The 16,931-nt window shown below is 41.1% G+C and overlaps 1 protein-coding gene across 3 annotated transcripts in view; it reads right to left on the minus strand.

Moving 5' to 3' along the window:
- The window catches only part of FAM193A (family with sequence similarity 193 member A), a 99,495-nt gene that overhangs the window by 24,709 nt on the left and 57,855 nt on the right, over nt 1-16,931 (minus strand). For all 3 annotated transcript variants that reach the window (XM_024198559.2, XM_024198560.2, XM_024198558.2), the window contains 5 exons: nt 15,868-16,012; nt 5,977-6,054; nt 5,206-5,318; nt 4,782-5,024; nt 116-269 (listed from right to left, as the gene is read on the minus strand). In XM_024198559.2, coding sequence (XP_024054327.2) covers nt 116-269; nt 4,782-5,024; nt 5,206-5,318; nt 5,977-6,054; nt 15,868-16,012 — 733 coding nt within the window. The remainder of the gene's footprint in view (nt 1-115; nt 270-4,781; nt 5,025-5,205; nt 5,319-5,976; nt 6,055-15,867; nt 16,013-16,931) is intronic.

A 16,931-nucleotide genomic window follows, 5' to 3' on the forward strand; every position in this document is an offset into this window, starting at 1 on the left:
AATCCGTAGTTAAAAAAAAAAAAAAAAAAAAAAAAAAAAGAAAAAGATAAACCAGTCTCCAATGATTGTTTCACTTGACAGATTACATAAATTTTGTGACTTTAAAGTACTATACCTCATCTTTCAATGCCATGTTTTCCCCTCCACCATTTAGTTCGCTATGGATTCCATTCATGTTGGCTACGACCTCTGCATCATCATAGTTATTCAATGGGTAGATATCAGCAAATTTTGCTGATAATGGTGCAACATCTTCATCATCACTACCACTGGGGAAAGAGAGGCTTACATAAATGATGGTGATCAGTAACCTAAGCCACTGTGAAAGCAGTTACTAAACATTGGAATGAAATAAAATTTAGATACATAATTTGTATTTCAATTTAAATTGATCTGCTTCAAAATAGTTAAAGACAGCTGTTTTTTAAAATCACAAGACTTACTAACTACCTACCATCTAGCCTGTTTAAGGTAATAGCTTAACTCCTCAGCAGAAAGCCTGGGCTAAAAAGATTTTCTAGTATTTTTATATGCAATTTTCCCCTAATACTATGCCATCAAGAAATCCAATAACTCCCCCATGCCAAAACACAATGAAGGGTAAATCCAGCCTTTCCTTTGATGAGACAAAAGCCTTATTTCAAATGAGTTTCTTGGTAGAAAATGTGTAACGTGTAAAAATTACAAATATTTCAAGCACTGACAACGTTAAGCCAGAATTCCCCACACGAATTACTAAGTATAACAATCTCATTTTTTGATTAATGATCGTTCATTTTAAAATTTTCCCCTACCACCACATTCTTGGATACCACTATGTTAAAAAAAGCATTCATCCTTCAGGCCTTCTCATAGTGCCTATTCATACAATTCCTGAATAGAGGACTAGAAATTTTTCCTGACACAACTAAACAAAAAGTATGCAAGCTTAGTTACCTACCTCACGAGGGTGTTGCAAAAGTTTAATTTGGTAATTTCTGTACAGTACTCAAACATATAAAAGAGCTCTTTAAGTGTATTATTATGTCCTTTTGCATTCCAGTAAGACTTTTTGCTGAGGTTTAATTACAGTACAGTACCATTAGCCATACGTCACATGTGCCACAGGGATAGAAATACCTAAGAGATTATTTAGGCCCTAATTTGAGAAACAGAATGATCCTCCCCTGAAGGAAGAGTGAACTAGTGTCTGTCTGTAGATAACACTGCCTTCAGTAAGTGATGTTTAAATTAGCATCTCATGAGACAGTTATTATTATTGATCTTCATTCCTGGAGAACTGAAGTTAGCTTAAGAACTTCTGAGATAATATAGCAAAATATTGGCAAAAGCAGATCTGTAATATTACAAAAGCCCTCCCTCATCTTTGAAAATTTTACAAAGATGAAGAACTAGAGGGTATAGATAATTTAAATACAGGATAAGAAAACCTACTGAAATTTTTCAACACCACAATGCAACATTGTAGAACTACCCAAACAGCTGTCTTGGTCTATTTAGGCATTAGCTAGTATCAACACAGCAAACAGACAGATATAGATGCTAGTTTTAAGTAGACAGGAAAATTGAAATACTTGCACAAGGCTAGTTGTTTTGGACACATGCTGATTTAATGTGTGTCAAAATAAACAAAAATGCTGAATGGACTTCTGGCACTTTCACTGCTTCAAACAGAAAAATAATTACGGTAATCAGAAACATTGAGTATAATGCAATTGTGCCACTGCATAATTTGCTACATAAATGCCCTTTTATATTCCAGAATCTATGTTTTCATTAGAAAGCAGTAAGTCTTTAGCCGTAATAAATGCAAAGATAAATTTTGAAATGAGACCCAGGTATAAATCAATGAAGTGATATTAGCCTGAAACAATAATTGACAAATCTGTGCTATCCCCATTCATTTCAATAAAATGTTAATATTGAATCTTAATGACAACTCCCTAAAATACCTATGTTAGCTATTTCACTACTGATCACTATAGAAGAATCAACTTAATGTTCTTCACTGTTGTTGATGTGTCATGTACTGTAACAGGGTGTAGTAGTTAGTTGCTATCAAGGCTTGATGGGTGGGGAATAAAAAATTCAATCCACTCCCTCAACTTTAAAATCATTTCTACCCCTTTCTGGTTTGGGGAAGGATCAGGCAGCAATGGCAAATGCCTCAGTTCCTAAATTCACTACGATTTTTAGAGGAGATGAGAACTTTTTTCACTGCACAAGAATCTTCGCTATAAGTCTTAAATTAATGTCAACTCAACAGTCTTGGCAGAAGAGTTCAGAAGTCAGTTACTTGTAATCAGGTGACTAACCTTTCAAAAAGTCACCTGTTCTCACACTAAAAAAAAAAAAAAAAAAAAAAAAAAAATCATTAAGCAGTTCTTATATTCAGGTTTATCGTTGCTCTTTGTAAGGCAAAACCACAAAAATACCAGTTATGATTGTCTGAGGAGTGTCTGGTTAGTACATGACAGATAAGGTTGTATTCCTTAGGCATGGGGTGCATGTGTAACAATATTTCATTCACAGAGGATTAAAACCAATTTTAAAAGAAAATTTTAAAAATCAGATTTTTCAAGTTTAAAATCAGATTTTTATTTAAACTAAATTAAAAATAAACCTATTTAAAGTTAAATTTGAATTTATGACAACTTATGTTAAGGCCTTATTCTAATCTATTAAAATGATTTAGATTAAGTGAAACCCTGTTATAGTCTTGGCCTTCACAACATCCTCTGGCAAGGATGTTCCACAGGTTGACTGTGCGCTATGTGAAAAAATACTTCCTTTTGTCATGATTTTATAGACCTCAATCATATCCCCCCTTAGTCGTCTTTTTTCCAAGCTGAAAAGTCCTAGTCTTATTAATCTCTCCATAGCCGTTCCATACCCCTAATAATTTTCTGAACCTTTTCCAAAACCAATATATCTTTTTTGAAATGGGGTGACTACTTCTGCACACAGTATTCAACATGTGGGTGTACCATGGATTTATATAGAAGCAATATATTTTCTGTCTTATTATCTATCCCTTTCCTAATGATTCCCAACATTCTGTTCGCTTTTTTGACTGCCGCTCCACATTGAGTGGACGTTTTCAGAGAACTATCCACAATGACTCCAAGATCTCTTTCTTGAGTGGTCACAGCTAATTTAGACCCCATCATTGTATATGTATAGTTTGGACTATGCTTTCCAATGTGCATTACTTTGCATTTATCAACATTAAATTTCATCTGCCACTTTGTTGCCCAGTCACCCAGTTTTGAGAGATCCTTTTGTAGCTCTTCGCGGTCTGCCTGGGACTTAACTATCTTGAGTAGTTTTGTATCATCTGCAAATTTTACCACCTCGCTGTTTACCCCTTTTTCCAGATCATTTATGAATAAGTTGAATAGGACTGGACCCAGTACAGACCCCTGGGGTACACCACTATTTACCTCTCCCCATTTTGAAAACGGACTATTTTTTCCTACCCTTTGTTTCCTATCTTTGTTTCCTATCAGTTACCAATCCATGAGAGAACCTTCCCTCTTAACCCATGACTTCTTACTTTGCTTCAGAGCCTTTGGTGAGGGACCTTGTCAAAGGCTTTCTGAAAATCTAAATACACTATATCCACTGGATCCCCCTTGTCCACATGCTTGTTGACCCCCTCAAAGAATTCTAGTAGATTGGTGAGGTACGATTTCCATTTACAAAAACCATGTTGACTATTCCCCAACAAAATTATGTTAATCTAGGTGTCTTACAATACTGTTCTTTACTATAGTTTCAACCAGTTTACCCGGTACTGAAGTCAGGAGTACCGGCCTGTAATTGCCGGGGTCACCTCTGGAACCCTTTTTAAAAATTGGCGTCACATTAGCTATCCTCCAGTCATTTGGTACAGAAGCTGATTTAAATGACAGGTTACAGACTACAGTTAGTAGTCCTGAAATTTCACATTTGAGTTCCATCTGGTCCTGGTGACTTATTACTGTTTAGTTTATCAATTTGTTTCAAAACCTCCTCTAGTGACATCTCAATCTGGGACAGTTCCTCAGATTTGTCACCTAAAAAGACCAGCTCAGGTTTGGGAATCTCCCTCATATATAATTAAGAATCTCAATTAACGTAATGTGTATAGACATAGCATATCCTCTTGGTATGCAAAAGCAGCAACAAATATAGAGTAAAAGCAAACCAACATGTTTTAATGGTTACCAACCACTCAAGCAAATTTTCTTTGGAAAAATACCTAAAAAGTACAAATGCAAAACAAATTTAAAACAATGATTAAGTCAAGATTTCCTGCTTGCTGATTTAAATAATAATTTAAAAATCAATGATTTAAATCAATCCACCCTGATTTCACTTAGGGTAGATGTCTAAAGCAAGCTTTCAAATGATGTGACAAAATGTGTGGAACAACAGACAAGTCATCTAGCTAGCAGGTCACCATCCAGAACGTTTACCCTTGCCACTGCCAGTGGCTAAATGTGTAAGCAGGGTTCTGTCGTAGATGTCTCCCTGAACTCCTGAATATACAGCTGTTTGGAGGCATAAAACTAAGACATATGTTCAAGAATTACTACTTCATGGTAATGAATTCAGGCAGTTGATACCTCTCAGAGTAAGTTCCCCAATGTGGCTAAGTACTACTGCAAATATAAGTGTTAAATCTTTAAACAATGATAGTAATTTAAAGTGAAACTATCAACCTTCTGTAATTTGTCTTCCATAGTTCTCTCAATTTCATTATGATTCCAAATTTTACAATAAAAACAGCAACTCACAAAGTTGGTGCAGAGCCATTATCTGTAAGGATGAGTCTTGGGTGCTGCTGAATTGTGATAGGAGAGCTGGAACCTGATTCGGAGCTTGCTGAAGACATACTAGGTGGGCGGATCTCAGACAGATAATCCGGAGCAGAATCAATTTGTAGTGGTAACTGGTTAATATGGATGTCATCTGTTATTGGTGAATCCATGATGCCACATGTTAAAATGTGTGAAAGGCTGCAGTCATCACAAGTGCATCTGCTCAAGAATTAAGATAGTAATAAAACTTATCAGTGTCACGGATTTTTAAAGGTATTGTTTGAAGTTGCATTCAATTTTATTAAATGCACTGTGCCAGTTACAATATTTGATATCCTCTTTTCTCTAACCCAAGAGATTAATGTTTTATTATGAACTCATATTAAAAACATCAGCTCACCTTCTTCTATAATTACAGTTGGGACAGTCAGGCATGCTCAAACGTGATGACAACATATGCCTCATTGTGTCTGTGAAGTTGTTCTCACCAGCTAGTGCTTTCTTGTTATTTAACTAAAGTAAATTGTAAGGCAGTGTTTTAGTATTGCAAGTAAACGTTCACTAAAATTTTAATCAGTTTATAGCATAACTAATGGCAAAAAATATCCTTTCCTTTTGTAATGCCCAACTTAAAAAAAGACAATTATAATGCAAGTAATAACTTGATAAAAGTATCCTTTTGATCATCTATCACAATACCCAAAGTCAAAAACATTTATACCTATAAAAGTTTAAAAAGTTAGAAGCAGTAAACATCTGGCATTCAAAAATATGTTAGCTCAAAGAAAATGTATTTCCATATTAAAGAAATCACATGGCGAAGTCAATCTCTCTGACCCAGTTATAACTGGAGTTTTGTATATTATTTTTATTAGATCACGACATAGAGTTCTTTCACTTCAACGGTTACATTCCTTTTATGGATATACACAAAGGGACTAACATGTAGTAGCAAACTCAATTACCCTTAAAGTTTAGAAAAAACGTGGGGGCCCAATTCTGTAGCTGATCTGTGCTTAACTCCCATTTATCCACGTGAGCTCTAGGCATAGGGTTGAAGAATTAGAGCACATATGGTTAGTGCAATATACAGATTACTCTTTCAGCTGCAAGTGTCTGTCTCTCATAGTATACAGAAAATATTCAAATTACTAAAACACCATAATCCTACCTGCTCTTCAATAAAACGCCTCTGTTTAAAAAATTCCCAGTCTTCTTTTAGCATGCGCTGTTTTGTTTTCATTGCCATCTAAAACAGGATATAAGGAAATGCATTGGTTTAAACATGAAAATACTACACTATTTGTTAGGTCACCATCAAATTTTATTTTATTTACCCTGTCCATGTTTATTTCAGAAAACTCACAAGAATCTTGTGTAATTAAAAAGTAAGTTAAGTAAGTTATTAAAGTTATATTAAAGATATATTTATATTGCGCCTGATGAAGTGGGCATTCACCCACGAAAGCTTATGCTCCAATACTTCTGTTAGTCTTAAAGGTGCCACAGGACCCTCTGTTGCTTATTAAAGATAAATTCTATCTTATCCAAGTGCTCTTCTTACTTCATTAGTAAAGCCACTGTATTTTAACTCTAAGCAAATATAAAATAATTTTGGCAATCTTCCCCCTCTTGCACCCTCCACACTCCAGTTAAGTCTTTACACTGACATTAAGCTCCATTTTATACTATATACAAAATTTTGATAACATTTAAAGTGTTCTGCAACAGATACCCAATATCTCATCTCCTGATCCATGTGTGAAGCTCTAGCAATGCAGGACTTCTGGCAAGTCCCAGATATACGCTCAAGGTCAAGAGCAAATCTTGTGGTGTTCCACAGACCTAGAGCTCATCATTCAATCATAGAAGAATATTTGTTACTGAAGCGGGACTTTTCTTTTTTGTAAGATTATACAAAAAGAAAGGATCAAGTTTAAAATTATAGCCATTCACATGTAATGATCTAGACTATCAGTGTTTAAGGTTGAGCTTAAAATGTACTTCTTGCCTACGGTTTAACTAACTCAGCAAGATACTTTTTATTAATTATAGAGCACCTTGGGGCACATTACTGGAAAAGCACTATTAAAATCAGATTACATTTTGTCTTTGAAGAGTACACTTTTTAGAGTTAACAAACAATGCTACAAACATAAAACAAATAAAGAAAAATCCATAAATGTTTGAGACACAGGTGGGTGAGATATCATCTTTTACCGGATCACCTTCTGTTGGGGAGAGAGCGCCCAGACCTGAAGAAGACCTTTCTGTAAACTTGAAAGCTTATCTCCTGGCAACAGAAGTTATCTTTTATTTGACTAATGCCTCACCCACCTTGTCTCTAGTATCCTGGGACCAACATGCATACAATACTATATACAGTACATTTTTGAACAGTGAAGTACAAAAACAGAGTTTCTCCATCTGTTTCCCAAATCAATTTGAAAGAACTGGTTCAGTAGGTAAGGGAAAGCACCTATCCAGGTTTCTTTCAACACTTACACTTAGCATATAAGTACTAGAAATTCAAAACCTTTCAGAGGTTACATATTTATGGAACAAAATTTGCAGCAAATGAACCAGAATTTATTATTAGCAGCTCATGTTGTAATCCTCAGTTTGTAATATTACCTTAAATTAATATTTCAAGGAATGAACATAGAATTCAAACATGAACATGAGTTTAAAAGATTACAATAGGAGTATTGTTTCACTCAGGAAATATCATGCTGAACTATCCCCGCTACACCTCAACACTTGAATCTGAACGTCACTTAGCATGATTTTGCTCTTTGATGCTGATATCAAATGTAATTTGGATTAATACTATTCAATTTTGAATTCCCTTGCTCTGAAGGGAATATGTTAGTTTACACTAAAAGCAATACTGTAAGTCATGTAATGCTTTTAAATGGTTAAGAGAAATAGTTAGCATGAACACTTATGGACCATCCTTTGTACCACTTTTCAGAGAGATTAAAATGTATTATATGGCCAAAAATCAGGAATGCTCAAGATCTATTCCTGGCTCTGCTACTGACTGTTTTGAGGACATAGACAGTCACTTAAGTTCTGTAATCAGTTATTCTACCTACTTATCCATCCCTTCAAGTAGCGCCTATCACTGCTAAATCTAGGCACCTAAAAAAATATTTATTCACCTACCTTACATGGGTGCTGTGTGGATCAACCATTCACATTTGTACAGTGCTTTGCAACCACAACACTATAGAGGATGCATTTAATCTCTACTAGTTTGAGAAGTCATTTCACTTCTACTGTAGTCACTGTTTTGGGCAAGACTGTGAGATGCCCTCGCTTAGGCACAAAGGAGTGGATGGACAAGCAAGAAGCCTCCCCTACACACCTTTGCATCTCGACAATAATTGCTGTATTTTTCCTCTCCATGGGAGCAAGCTAGTGAAGAGGGGTGGGAAGGGAGTGGGGTCATTATTCTGTCCCCTTCACTTTGCACTGTCCCCTTCTGTGGAGCCCGGCTGGCATACAAGATTGAGCAGATTACCAGGACCTCATATGCAAGCAGCAGTCCTGTGATTGTGCCTCAGACAGGCATAATTTCTCCAGTGTTCTTCCTGGCATGGTTAGATTCCACACTCCTCTCTATACAAGGACTGATTTCTTAAAGACAAAATCTAGGCCTTTAAGTATAGGGACTCTCACAAACTAATATGATCTTTCAAATGGATAAAGATTGCAAAGTATGACAAATGCACATTAGCACTAGTACTACCAGACATCCTCACATTCATGTTCTTAAAGCAATGGCATAAAGGCTACTTCAGAATCATTAGCCTTTGAATACTTCAGTATGCAAATTAATCATACCATAATAGCCTGAAACTGCTTTTGGTGTTTGTGAGAATTTAATCATTAAAGAAAAAGAAGCTCTGCTTCCAGAATAATGTTACTTCATTAAATAAATGAGGATCAACAGGCTGTAATTCCTTTTTAGGACTTTTAAATGTTCTTTATACCAGCTGCTGATAGCATAACAGATTAACTTCAGAAGTCAACAGGATCATCTTAAAATCTGTTTGTGGGAAGAAACCTGGACATATTTGAGATGGTCTGTTAGTCTTTTCCTGAGGAGTAACTGCTCTGACAGGCCCACCTTTCCAGTGCTACACTTTAAGTCAGAAGGTGATGGATATTTTTGCTGTAGCGATGCCCAGGGTGTCAGGAACTTGTTCTCTTGGGCATCTGCCCGCCCCATTTTTTTTTATTTATTTTTTTAAAGTGTCTCTTACTTTAATCACTGCTTCCCCTACATTCTTTTATTTACATGACATCTGTTTTTTTTTGTTTTTTTTTAAAACTACACTGATTTTATATTATCTAACTTGTGACTCCTTACCTGTATTGTATTTTGCTTGGCTAATACCTTGAGTAAATCTGTCAAGAGGTTTTTATTCACAAAGATATTGGAAGATGTTGTAGAAGGACTTTGCCGAGCTTTTCTCATGCCTACAAATTCTATGAGGCCTTAATAGTAGGTAGCATCTGTCGCTCCAACGTGGATTTTAGATATGCTGGTTCAGTTTAATTCCTCAACAGCAACACGCATTTCTTATTTTTCCTAGTGCTATTTTAAAATGTTGTATACATGCTACCAGGCGACTTGTTCTAACCTGTAACTCTACTTCTGACCATTTTCACCAACATATCCGAGATGAAAAGGGTGCAAAGTCTAGTTGCAGCATAGCAAAATTGATATTCGTAAAATTCTTGGATTTTTGTTTTGTTTTGTTGCTTGCTCTGTGCATCTTCTTCAACAGGAGTATTGTCCTTATTGACACAATTTCTTCTGCCTTGCCTTCCAGATTTGTGGAGACCATCTCAGTGATCCTTCTCCCCTCAGATATTCCTTACATATGGACTCTGAACACCCCATATATTTAGAAACTATAAAAGCATAGCATAGCTTCTGCCCAATCACAGCTTTTTATTTATTTAATTTTAAAGAGAGAGCTCATTTTACCATAAGAAAGTGCTTGTTTTCACTTACTGGAGTTCGCTTCTGGTTCTTGCTCCATTTATACAGCTAAATAATTGGTGGCAATTCAACAGTTTCCTTGTCTCAGCCTCTTGTGTTAGCAAAGGGTCCTTCTCTCTGAGGCCTGGTCTACACTAGGCTTTTATGTCGACTTTAGCGCCGTTATATCGAATTAACCCTGCACCCGTCCACACCAGGAAGCCATTTAGTTCGACATAAAGCTCTCTTTAAATCGATTTCTGTAATCCTCCCCAACGAGAGGATTAGCGCTAAATTCGACATGGCCATATCGAATTAGGCTAGGTGTGGATGGAAATCGACGGTAATAGCTCCGGGAGCTATCCCACAGTGCACCACTCTGTTGACGCTCTGGACAGCAGTCCGAGCTCGGATGCTCTGACCAGCCACACCCCCGGGAAAATTTGAATTCATTTTCATTTTCCTGTCTGGGCAGTTTGAATCTCAGTTCCTCTTTGGACATCGAGGGGAGCTCAGCAGCAGTGGCAACTATGCAGAGCTCTCCAGCAGAGATGGCCGTGCAATCTAATAGAAAGAGGGCCCCAGCATGGACTGATCGGGAAGTCTTGGATCTCATCGCAGTGTGGGGCGATGAGTCCGTGCTTTCAGAGCTGCGCTCCAAAAGAAGGAATGCTAAGATCTACGAGAAGATCTCCAAAGCCATGGCAGAGAGAGGCTACAGCCGGGATGCAACGCAGTGCCGCGTGAAAATCAAGGAGCTGAGACAAGGCTACCAAAAAACCAAAGAGGCTAACGGACGCTCCGGATCCCAGCCCCACACATCCCGTTTCTACGAGGCACTGCATTCCATCCTGGGAGCGGCCGCCACCACTACCCCACCCCTGACCGTGGACTCCGAGGATGGGATCATGTCCGCGGCCGGTTCCTCGTCGGACATGACAGCGGACGGGGAAGATGAAGAAGGAGATGAGGAGGACGAGGCAGTCGACAGCGCTGGCACCGCTGATTTCCCCGACAGCCAGGAGCTCTTCATCACCCTTACCGAGATCCCGTACCAACCGTCCCCATCCCTTACCCCGGACACAGAATCAGGGGAAGGATCAAGCAGTAAGTGCTGTAAACATGTAAACATTTATTTAAAACAGAACGGTAATATTTATACTATTAACAATGTACATTTATAAAAGTTCTGTAAACTAGTAAAAAAATAATCAGGTACAAAACAGGAATATTTACAAAGGTAACAAATGGGTTTTCATGATTTCTCTGTCTTAGGCTCTTCTCAATTTAGTCCCAAGTGTTTTAAAAAATTTTCACAATGTCCGTTACTCCATGATTCCCAGGCCCAAGACGCTCCACTCCATAGTCCCAGTGCACCTACGCGAAAATCCGGTCAATGTGGCCGGGGATCGACGAGAAATCCTCGTAGGAGAACTCCTCGTAGGTCTCGTGGAGGTAGAGCTCAAGCCTGTTGATCAGGTTCCGGGGTAGGGCGATCTTAGTGGGCCCTCCGTGGTAGCAGACATGCCCCCTCCACGCCACAATCAAGTACTCCGGGATCATGGCCCGACATAGCATGGCGGCATACGGCCCCGGTTTCTGCATGCTTTCCCGCAGCATGCGTTCTCTCTGGGTGTCCGGGATCCTCAGGAGGGTGATGTCGCTCATGACGCCCTGCTTTGAATTAGGGAGGGGAATGTTAGTATTGGGACTGCTTTACAGCCACGCGGTGGAGGGAGAGGGGCAGCATACAGGGATCTTTCCCTGGGACAGCCGCGAGGGGGTGGGACAGGGGCAGAGTTGATGCTGTCCTGATTGCTGGCAGCAGAGACTGGCATTGCTTTCAATGTGAAAGGAGGCCAGTGCTACTGCTGGAGTTTTAAGCAGCCACAAGTCTGCGGCTTACCATTATTGCCCGCTCCAGAAGTTCAGGTCTCCAGCCACAGTTCTCTGAACAGTCCAAGACCTCCGCAAGTCCACAGGCACTGAAGGCGACGGCCGAAAATTCGACCTTGTCCTGAGTGCGCATGTGAGAGGTGCAGTGCATGGTCTTGTTCACAGAGAAAGACTAGGTTCTTTGTATACAATTTCATTTATCTGTCTCAGGAATTCACTCCCTTTTCACAATTCACACAGACACATCTGCGACTGTCTCCCAACCCAGCCTCTCAGCACACTCCCAGAGGCTAGCGCAGATTAGGCGGAGGAAGAAGAAGACGCGTGAAGACATGTTCTCAGAACTAATGGACTGCTCCCGAGCCCAGGCAGCCCAGCAGACACAGTGGAGGGAGAACTTGTCACAAATGCACCGAGCAGTCATGGAACGGGAGGAGAGGTGGCGTCAGGAGGACCAACAGGCTACTGAAAAGCTGCTTGGACTAATGAGGGAGCAAACGGACACGCTCCGGCGCCTTGTGGATGTTCTGCAAGACCGGAGGCAGGAGGACAGAGCCCCGCTGCAGTCTATCTGTAACCGCCCTCACCCGCCACCAAGTCCCACACCACCCTCACCCAAACTCCAAAGAAGGAGGGGCGGCAAGGGCCGTTAAAACTTTCAGTCAACCCCTGCAGACTGCTCTAGCACTAGAAGGCTGACATTCCCCAAAATTTCATAAGTCCTTTCCCACCCACCTCACAGAAGCCCCCGTCCAAGTTTCACACCCCACGTTTCATGTCTGGTTCGCAATAAAATGTTTGTTTCTCTCCATTACTGTTTCAGTCAGGTTCTTTTGAGGGAGAGTCTGTCTGGAGGGGGGGAAGGGGCTTGGTAATTGGGCAGGACAGTGACCTTTAGCAGGGTACAGAGGCGGTGTCAGGTCCAGCATCAGGACACATACACAGTGCAGTCACTGGTTACCCTGGTCAGTCTGGGAGGTGTTTTTCATGTTCTCCATTGAAATAACCAGTCCACCAGTGCGGAGCCTGTCATTCCGGGAGTTTAGAAGCATCATTTGCATCAGAACACTGAACCCGCCCCCCGCCACAGTCTGCGTCCTCGGTTTAAAATATTCCCGCGAAAACAGCAATACAGACAACGCTGTTCATTAACAAAATCGAAATGATTTTATTTTTTGGGAAGGGGAAGGGGGTGAAGGGGGTATGTAACTGGAGAGGATAGTCAAAATGAACTGGGCAAAGAAACGGGGGCAGGTTCAGCTTCTCTGTCCACAAACTGAAAAGTCACTGGTTGCCCTGCTCACTCAGGAACCTAGCTTTCAAAGCCTCCCGGATGCACAGGGCGTCCCGCTGGGATCTTCTAATGGCCCGGCTGTCTGGCTGGACGTAATCAGCAGCCAGGCTATTTGCCTCTAGCTCCCACCCCGCCATAAAGGTCTCCCCCTTGCTCTCACATAGATTGTGGAGCACACAGCAAGCTGCAATAACGATGGGGATATTGGTTTCACTGAGATCACAGCGAGTGAGTAAGCTTCTCCATCTCCCTTTGAGACGGCCAAAAGCACACTCCACCACCATTCTGCACTTGCTGAGACGGTAGTTGAACAGTTCTTTTTCTGTGTCCAGGGCGCCAGTATAGGGCTTCATGAGCCAGGGCATTAGCGGGTAGGCTGGGTCCCCGAGGATGACTGTAGGCATCTCCACATCCCCAAGAGTTATTTTGTGGTCTGGGAAGTAAATACCTTCCTGCAGCCGTCTAAACAGACCAGAGTTCCTGAACACACGAGCGTCATGAACCTTGCCCGGCCATCCGACGTAGATGTTTGTAAACCGTCCCCGATGGTCCACCAGTGCTTGCAGCACCATTGAAAAGTAGCCCTTTCTATTGATGTACTGGCTGGCCTGGTGGTCCGGTCCCAGGATAGGGATGTGAGTCCCATCGATAGCCCCACCGCAGTTTGGGAATCCCATCGCGGCAAAGCCATCTATGATGACCTGCGCGTTTCCCAGGGTCACTACCTTTGGGAGCAGTACCTTCACGATTGCCTTGGCTACTTGCATGACAACAACCCCCACGGTAGATTTGCCCACACCAAAGTGGTTCGCGACTGACCGGTAGCTGTCCGGCGTTGCAAGCTTCCAGAGGGCTATGGCCACTCGCTTCTGGACAGTGAGGGCTGCTCGCATGCGGGTGTCCTTGCGCTTCAGGGCAGGGGACAGCAACTCACAAAGTTCGAGGAAAGTCCCCTTCCGCATGCGAAAGTTTCGCAGCCACTGGGATTCATCCCAGACCTGAAGCACTATGCGGTCCCACCAGTCCGTGCTTGTTTCCCGGGCCCAGAATCGCCGTTCAACAAAATCCACATGCCCCATTGCCACCGTGATGTCCTGGGCGCTGGGGCTCGTGGTTTCTGACAGCTCTGTGCCACTCTCCGACTTCAGGCTCTCACGGCGGTGCCGTAGCCTCCTCGCCCGATTTCTCTGCATCTGCCTCAGGGAAAGGTGTATGATAAGCTGCGAGGTGTTGAGAACGGCCACAAGTGCAGCGATGGTCGCAGCGTGATCCATGATCGCAGTGCTGTGGCGTCCGCGCTGTCACTGACCAGAAAAGTGCGCGAACTGATTTCCCGCCGGCGCTTTCATGGAGGGAGGGAGGGCGTTAGTGACGGACGGATGACGACAAATTTTTTTTACCCAGAAGGCATTGGCGGCTCGACCCAGAATTCCGATGGGCAGCGGGGACTGCGGGAACTGTGGGATAGCTGCCCACAGTGCACCGCTTCCAATATCGACGCTCGCCTCGTTAGTGTGGACTCACAAAGTCGAATTACTGTCCTTAGTGTGTCCTTAGTGTGGACACACACGTTCGACTTTGCAATATCGATTCCACATATTCGATTTAAGTAAAATCGAATTACCCTCGTAGTGTAGACATACCCTGACTGTGATGCCAGTGTACTGATCTCTTCATGGAGGGAGGTCCAGTTCACCTCTTTTAACCATTCACTCATGCTCCCAATGGCAGGACCATTTGAAGCAAGCAATGTCTTGTTTATAAATTGCTCTTTTAAAGAAAAAAATCCACTCTTTCCTAGGAGGCTCACCTATTGGTGGTCCCCCCGCCCCCACACACACCAAAAAAAACAAAAAACAAAAAAAAAACAGGAGTCCAGAATGCTTCCCGTTTCCATTACACAATCTAGTGGATAGCTCCCAAAACTGCACTGTATCTCTGTAGCGTTTTCTCATGTGTCTAATTGCAGGAGACTGGTGGAAGTCTGCACTCAGACACATGCTCAACACTTTATATCAGATGATGGCTACTATAACATGTGCTTATTTCCTGCTTATAAATTGATCCTGCAAAGACCTACACCACTCAAGCCCCAGGAAGACTGGGGATTTTAGAAGAGATACTGTCATTTACACATGCAAAAATGGGTTCCACTGTCCCCCCTCAAGAGCTTCTCTTCTGATGCCTATAATTATACTTTATAAAACAAAGATGCAATACAGCCTTTAATCATTTGTATTCATTGTTAGTACATGAATATTACAAGGGAATTCAAATAAGGTAAACTCAGATAGGCAACTACTGTGAAGACAGTTACTTCTGTCTGGTTCTTATAAACACTAGCAAATGTTCATTATTTGCTGTGTCTACTTTTCTTTAACAAAATGGTGATTTTTCACGTTTAGTATACCTAGGATGCAAGCTATACTGGTGGCAGAGTTTGGCAACAAGAATTTTCTTCAGATGCTTTGAAACTATCCTCAAAATTTTATGCAAGACATTAACAAAGACACTGCTAACAGACTTTCTTGCAACATCCCACAGTGGACTGTAGTGGTTGTTAACTAAGCAGAAATGAGTAACTTTACTGACAGACAATGTACATAAAACACGGGGATTAAGTTTTTAAATTAACAAAACTCATCTTATAAAGACAATTCTTTCTTATACAAAAGTAGTAATTAAAATACACCAATGTATCATGTGTATGCTACAGGAATTCAGACTAAGTAATAATTCATTTTTATCAGTACCTGTATTCCACAGTTACAGTACCTTGACGAAAGGTCAGGATTTTTGGAGTACATGTATGCAGTATATAACTTCATATGTTTTACATTTACTGCAAGGCAGGCAATATCTTACATGGTCCTTACCTGTTCATCTACATAATCATCTATTTTTTTCTGGCATTCAAGCCAGGCTTCAGCCACTTGACCCATCTCCTGTTCCAATTGATGATACCTTTGTAGCAAGGTACTATACATATCTTCACTACAGGAATCGTGTGTTGTTCCAAGCCTAAAAGTTTAAATAGCAATTATTAGAGTATGAAATAGAGGCAGAGGCATGCACCTAATAATCAAAATGATTCACTGGTGTCCACTAACCTTTCTGATATACACCACCACTTAGAATCATAGAAGATTATGGTTGGAAGAGACCTCAGGAGGTCATCTAGTCAAACCCCCTGCTCAAAGCAGGACCAACCCCAACTAAATCTTAAAATAGTTTTAGGATTAAAAAAAGGCTTTAGGTCATTAATGTAACTACAGTAACTGACACAGAAGCTATTTGGCCACTAGTTCCCCAAAACATGTTTATTTGTATTTTTAACATAAAGGTCTGACAACAACTCACTCTTGATGTTCTGTATCCAGTGTAAGCAATAGTAGTGAGTACATGAGAAGCGTAACATTTCCATAGCAAACCTGGGGTCATCGCAACTGAGACATATTTATTCACCCAGCTTTATTGCTTGATATACCGATCTTCCTGAACCACATATGCGTTAAGTACAGATGACCATCTACCAAAGAGCTGGATAGCAAAGACATACCCAGGTCTGGTGAAGCGTTAATCAGCACAATGATTAAGGATGACACTAATTATTTAATAGCTAGGGCTGTTGGGCCTCCACTTGGGGAAACAGACATAAAATCAAGCTATTGCATAACTTGGTTACACACAGTAACTCATACTCCTGGGGGAATTTTGTGCCACTGCGCATGCACAGAATTCATGTCCCACGCAGACTTTTTTGCTTCCCCACAGCAAAATGACTTTCTGACTGGGAAGCAAAGGGAAGCCACAAGAACGGTCATGCTGTTGCTCCCCAACAGCACACATGCTTTGTTTCAGGCGCCCGGAGCAGCCAGCGGAGAGCTAAATCGCTGGGGGGGAAGGGGGGCAGGGCTGGGGATGCCTCAGCCAGTGGCTC

Source organism: Terrapene carolina, unplaced genomic scaffold (genome assembly GCF_002925995.2).
Source record: "Terrapene carolina triunguis isolate 2854851 unplaced genomic scaffold, T_m_triunguis-2.0 Scaffold66, whole genome shotgun sequence".
Lineage (NCBI taxonomy): Eukaryota > Metazoa > Chordata > Testudines > Emydidae > Terrapene > Terrapene triunguis.